General features: G+C 45.3%; 1 protein-coding gene across 1 annotated transcript in view; it reads left to right on the forward strand.

The window, feature by feature from the left end:
* The first annotated feature begins 663 nt into the window (after positions 1 to 663).
* Positions 664 to 6,168, forward strand: part of LOC142585374 (urocanate hydratase-like) — a 34,659-nt gene continuing 29,154 nt past the window's right edge. Inside the window, exons 1-2 of the mRNA XM_075696094.1 lie at positions 664 to 997; positions 4,158 to 4,288. Coding sequence (XP_075552209.1) covers positions 872 to 997; positions 4,158 to 4,288 — 257 coding nt within the window. The 5' untranslated portion in view covers positions 664 to 871. The remainder of the gene's footprint in view (positions 998 to 4,157; positions 4,289 to 6,168) is intronic.

The raw sequence follows: 6,168 nt of genomic DNA on the forward strand, positions 1-6,168 counted from the left end.
CTTAGGTCGTTCTTTGCCCGGCGAGCAAACAAATGGAATGATCTGCCCCCGAGAAATTTGTGAGCGACGTTAGAACAGCGCATTTCAAGGCCGCTACCGAAAGCATCTTTCTCCGCAAGACAAGACTACCCCTGATAGATAATACGCGTAGTAGGGGTACCTGAGGAATAAATAAACAAATAAATAAATAAATCCGACGCCAGCGAGACCACGCCGAAAAATAATTTACACCCTTAAAAGTGAAAACGGGTGTAAATATGTCTATAACTCACACCCTAAGGGTGTGAGTTATAGATACATTTACAGCTTTCTTTTCACTTTTAAGGGTGTAAATTATTTTGCAGTGCATCCGGGGCAGGGAGCAGAACGAGGTACCGCTCAGTTCAGCCCTCCGCACGAGCTGGTCTCAACCTTGTTCTCTCACGGGCCTGCTCTCCCTAAACAGTCTGCAGAGGGACTGCCTCGTCGACCTTCTCCCGCACGTAACGACGTTTCTTTTCTGTAAGGGCCCACTTAGATGTCCACGCGGTTCAGCGAGCTTCGCAGGAACAAAGCTGCTGGCATCGTACGTGGGCCACCATTTGTCTAGACGGAAATTGTTTCACCATCGGTATATGGCATGCCGGCGACGGCGGTGCCCTGGCGAAGGCAGTTTGAGGAGATAACGGTACGGGGAGACACCCAGTCGGCTGGTAAAACGAGAGATTAGGCAGGCAAGGCCTCCGTCGCTCCCGCAAGCTTGGTCTCCCCTTGCCCCAACGAACACCGCCGTGGCCGCAGACAAAAGAAAAAGGGGCGGGCGCCTGGACGTCGTTGCGAGCGTTAGAAATTGAATTGGTTACCAGCTGAGATCGAAAAAGAAGAAGAAAAGATGAGCACGCTCAAGGAGATCTGCTCTGGATTGCCCCTGGACCCGCTGCCTACGCCCAGGGCGAGAAACCCGGCATTGGCCCACGCTCCGGACAGGAACGTCCCGCTCACAGCGGAGGAGACAGAGGTGGGTCGTGACCTCGTGACATTCGCTTGTCGTGCCCTTACAAAAATGATGCATGATATTCAATTCCATCTGAACAGACATTCTATCGAAGGCAACAGAAAGTCCAATCGGAACACACGCATACCTACATAAATATTTTTGTGAGGGTACGTGAGACGCGCGACTAGAGACTATCTAAGAGCAAAGCCCTCCGAAAAATTAAGCAGAAAACGTTCTGTTACTGTACCTCCCATAACTATGTATCTTTGAAACTATGTTCGCTGACTTGTATTAATTTCAGGTTACTGTTTGCAACTGCTGCTAGTGTTACGGTGGCGAGAAGCCGTCCATTGCCTAAACGGTTGCTATTTATCACTCCTTGATGTACTTTGCGACATGAATAAACGTTGACTATCAAATCAAATAGTATACTTTATACAAATACACGCTTGGAATATCTAATTGAATAATGAAGAGTTTCGTGCTTTTAGAAATAGAAAAAAAAAACGACGCTCGTGAGCAAATGCAATAAAAAAATTTACCGGTTGAAGTACGTGAAAGAAGTTATATATATTACAGTTCGTTTCCTTCAATACATGCAATCCTATTCACGATTCTGTCCAGCAGAAATGGATGAATGAATAAATGACCTGAATGAGAAAATGACTGTTCCGCTGACCGCAGAGGAGACGAAGGTCAGTCGTGACCTCGTGACTTTCATCTGCCATTTATGAGATGCGCGACTATGGGTGTAAGAAGCGTGAAATTTTCTCGGATGAAATGGATAACCGGTCTTGAGATGATACGGACTTTTAATATACAGCGGAATAACGGAGATTTTCCATTTTCTAAATGTATCAAAAGAAGCAGGTGGTCAACTGCGATAAAGAGATTGCTCTAAACCGTAAAAAACAATTATTTTCGTTTCCATCAATGTACGCGATGTTATTTGCAATTCCGATCAGCCGGGGAACCTGCGAATGAGCAAGAAGTGAAAACTCGACAGAGTTACTTGACGCGGTGACATTAATTTGTCATTCTGAGACGTGACTATAGGGGCTTCCAAATAGCGAAATTTTCGATGCAAACCAATACAAAAAGTTCGGGAAACAAACACAGCCTTTTAATGTCGATTTTTATGGTGTATATATTTTTTCTGATTTGAAATTAGAAAAAAAGAAGCATAGAAGGAGAGGGAGTAAAGAAAGAAGGGTTGCATTAACTTTTATTCTCCACAAATAACGCGATTTGCAAGCCTGGATAAATGTTAATAAGCAAAAGAAGCGACTGGCCAGCTGTGTTCACCAGCAGCTGATGGACATTTTGTATAGGCTGTTTTTCATAACTCCCACTGATTAGTGGGTATGATCTGGCGCTGCTTAGCGCTAGGTCGCGGGATCAAATCCCGATCGAGGCGGCCGGGATTTTAATTCATTTTCTCATATCACCCGTGCGCCGATAAAAGTAGATTATCTTACATTCGGTCACAACTGAATTTTCGAAGAAATCAAATGTGGAATCCTCGAATCGAGTATGCTTCGATTCTTAACAAAAGTATTCGAATTGTGTTCGAAATATCACACACCTCTCGAAAGGAACACACGCTGCACGTACGGTGAACTATGCTGCATAACGGAGGCATGCAACCCGAAAAAAGGGGAGTCTGAATCGAAACGGAAAAAAGCAGGAAGTTGTAGCAGAGGTACACAGGACACATCTGTGCAGTTTAGTTGAACCTTCAATGGTGCGGAACACCGTGCTTCGTATAGGGGAGAGGAACCGTGTCCTCACATCAAGAACAAATTAAGAGTTAGTAAGAATTGTTACTGCGAGAGTTGGTACATCTTATGACAGCCCGAAGAGCGCAGATGCACGCACATGCAATTCATTTTGCTGTCTTTTTTTTTTTTGTGCGCTATACATTGCATGCGCATGAGTTCGCGCCCAAGCCATCAATAAATTAAGCATTGGCACCTTTTTCTTTTTCTTTTTTTTGTTAAGACAAAGGTTTCTTTGCCTGTTCCTCAGGAAGGCATATAAGCAATAATTTAGAATGAAATTAAGAAATAAACTTGTTCAGCGTACGCCCAAAAGACACTAAATTGTTCTAAGCTGGTAACATTACTGCAATGAAGACCCACTTGGCAGAAAAGCATTGCTAATTGAAAATGAGGAACAAGCTTCCCCGTTTCCTTTTTTTTTTTTTTTTTGGAATTCGCGCCTCTATTGCGACAGTCGCGATGTCACAGTGACGGCATCGATTTCGCAGCATTTGTGTGTACTTGAGTCTTTTTTCTTTATGAGGCAGATGTTGGACCGCATAGCTGCATTTACTGAATGAATATCTAGGTCTATTATGATGTCGATTCTTTTTTTTTTTATCTAGGAGAATACGCAAGGCTCATGCACGTGCAAGCTGACTATCGCGGTTTCGTGACGCATCGAAGAGTAAGCTCTCAAATAGCAACGGTACGCTTAAACGCGAGATGACCGGACACTGACGTCACGTGTGCTTGCCCAAAATAACGTGGGGCAGTGTCGCCATTTTTCACTAAAGAAGAGAACGCTCTGCACGCGGAATTTTCAAACGAGGCTGAACAGTTCGATAATTACCATCCAGGTCCATTCAGGTGCTCGCATAACAGTCGTCAGCTCTGCGACACGAATAGGGTCGTCGTCATCATCGTCGTAATAATAATAATAATAATAATAATAATAATAATAATCGCGATAATTATAAAAAAACGATGAGATTCATAGCGGCTCCCCAGCGTGGACCTCCGAGATTACAGGTGACCGTCGCGAGCTGAAAATCGCAGGTCATTGTCAGGACTGTTACATAATCACCAAGTACAAGCGTCGTCCGCTTAGGTGCTATTTAAGTTCTATTGATAAGAAAATTAGACAGTTATGAGTCCTGCAACTTTGCTGATATTGCTTCAGTAGTGCACGCTTCTCATTTATAGCCAATTTAGGCAAACTAGAATTTCACTGCAGTTGGATTTTAACTGCCATTCCAATGTTCTCCTCCAGGCATAAAAAAATGATAAAAAAAAGTTCTGTCGATATGAGATTAAGTCAAGGAATGCTACATGTACCACTGCATGATCCATTAACCTTAAAGAGCAGCGGCCTAGCTCACAAACGCGTTTTATTTTGCCTTTTGTTATTTTTTTTTCAGACCGCCATCAAGAATGCGCTGCGGTATTTTCCTGCGAGGCTTCACGCTCAGCTTGCGCCGGAGTTCGTGCGAGAGCTGTCGGATTACGGACACGTCTACATGTACCGCTTCGTTCCCAGCATTGCCATGAAGTGAGTCATCCAATATATCCAACAGAGTAAAGCGTGCGCTACATCGTTGTCGTGCCATATAGAAGAGAGAAAAAAAAACAAGAAAAAAAAATACGATGCGCCTCTGTTTTCAACAGAATATTGTACCTCTTTTGCATTCTTTCGCAGGCCCGGTGGTTTGAACCCCGATTCTGGGTGCGCAAACTCTAAAACTCCCTAATATTTGGTAATCCTTCGCACAATCTTACTGGTGAGAAAGAAAGATATTCAATGGGTGATGGAGACGTCTGCATGATCATACGCCTGGCAGACTGCTCCAGAACACTCACTCACTCACTCACTCACTCACTCACTCACTCACTCACTCACTCACTCACTCACTCACTCACTCACTCACTCACTCACTCACTCACTCACTCACTCACTCACTCACTCACTCACTCACTCACTCACTCACTCACTCACTCACTCACTCACTCACTCACCCACTCACTCACTCACTCACTCACCCACTCGCTCACTCACTCGCTCGCTCGCTCGCTCACTCACTCACTCACTCACTCACTCACTCTATCACTCACTCACTCACTCACTCACTCACTCACTCACTCACTCACTCACTCACTCACTCACTCACTCACTCGTTGTGGCACATTATTTCTCTGGAGATTCGGATACGTACATGCACATGTCTGTGTACGTACTTGAAGCATCAAGACGTTCATCGCCTAGTCATTTTCGGGAGTTTTCCTGCGCCAGTCGTCCCTAAATCTCTGCTCCTTCTTGTTGAACACCATCAAAGCAGGAGAAAGACGCCTTTCCGCGTACTACTTTTGCCATAACCGTGCTTTTCGCCGCCTCCGCTGCGGAGCTGTCAATCAATGCTCATGAAACAGGCGGATGCAGCGCGAGTTGCGAAGATCAGATAAGATAGTGGTGATGGAAGAGATTAGGTCAGCGAAGAGGGCAGGGTCGGAAGCTACCTAACCTCTCCTGAATAACTGAACTCTCCCTGCATCTACCTTTTCCTTCGTCAAAACACCGCGTGGCTGACACATGGTGCCGCGACTCAAGATCAACAACTTTTCGTTGCATTAGTCGAACACTAACAACTAACAAACAATTGTACACATGATCGCAATGAAGTTTTGTCTCCGCCCCCCTCCGCCCGCTCTCCATCCCTCAAGTCACCTAAAGGCTTCTGTCCGGAATATCGGTGTCAGCGTCCATAATGAAACAGAACAACAACGACCATTTCTTGTTACACTTGTCTCTAAATCGAGTGAGCTGTCCTTACTCGTGCGATAAATTCAAGAGGGTGAAAGCTCCGACGCGCAAGCAACGCACTCGTTAACGGATGCAGCACGGTGACACGACCCAATCAATCCACTTCGCCGCCATGCTTTGTGGCTAGCTTCGCCACTAGGCTATAATGTATAGTGGCGAAGCTCACGCAGGCAGCGTGAATTCATGCTGGTTTGCTTGCTGCATGCCGTACCACAGCCCTTTTCAAGCACACAGGAAATCTTAAATCACAACAGTGCCAAGAGGTCTCGGTGATCACTTTTTAAAGTTCCCGTTCGAGTCACTTTTTTCTTAACGAGTCATATGCATTGAAGCGCCCAGCCTGGCGCATCCGCCATATCACAGGGAACGCGAAATTACAAGGTGAAGCGGAGAAGTCAACGTGGATACCTTATTGAGGTGAAAAGAACAGAACTCAGCGAACAAGACATTATTTTTTGCAAAACCAGGAAGGAAGGAAGGAAGGAAAAAGTAGAGAAGGAAAGGCAGGGAGGTTAACCAGTTTAGCGTAACCGGCTTGCTACCCTACACATGGGAGAGGGATGGGTGCGATGAAAGATGGGGAAGGGGGAGAGAGAGAGAGAGCACATAGCACA

Source organism: Dermacentor variabilis, chromosome 6, assembly GCF_050947875.1.
Source record: "Dermacentor variabilis isolate Ectoservices chromosome 6, ASM5094787v1, whole genome shotgun sequence".
Classification (NCBI taxonomy): domain Eukaryota; kingdom Metazoa; phylum Arthropoda; class Arachnida; order Ixodida; family Ixodidae; genus Dermacentor; species Dermacentor variabilis.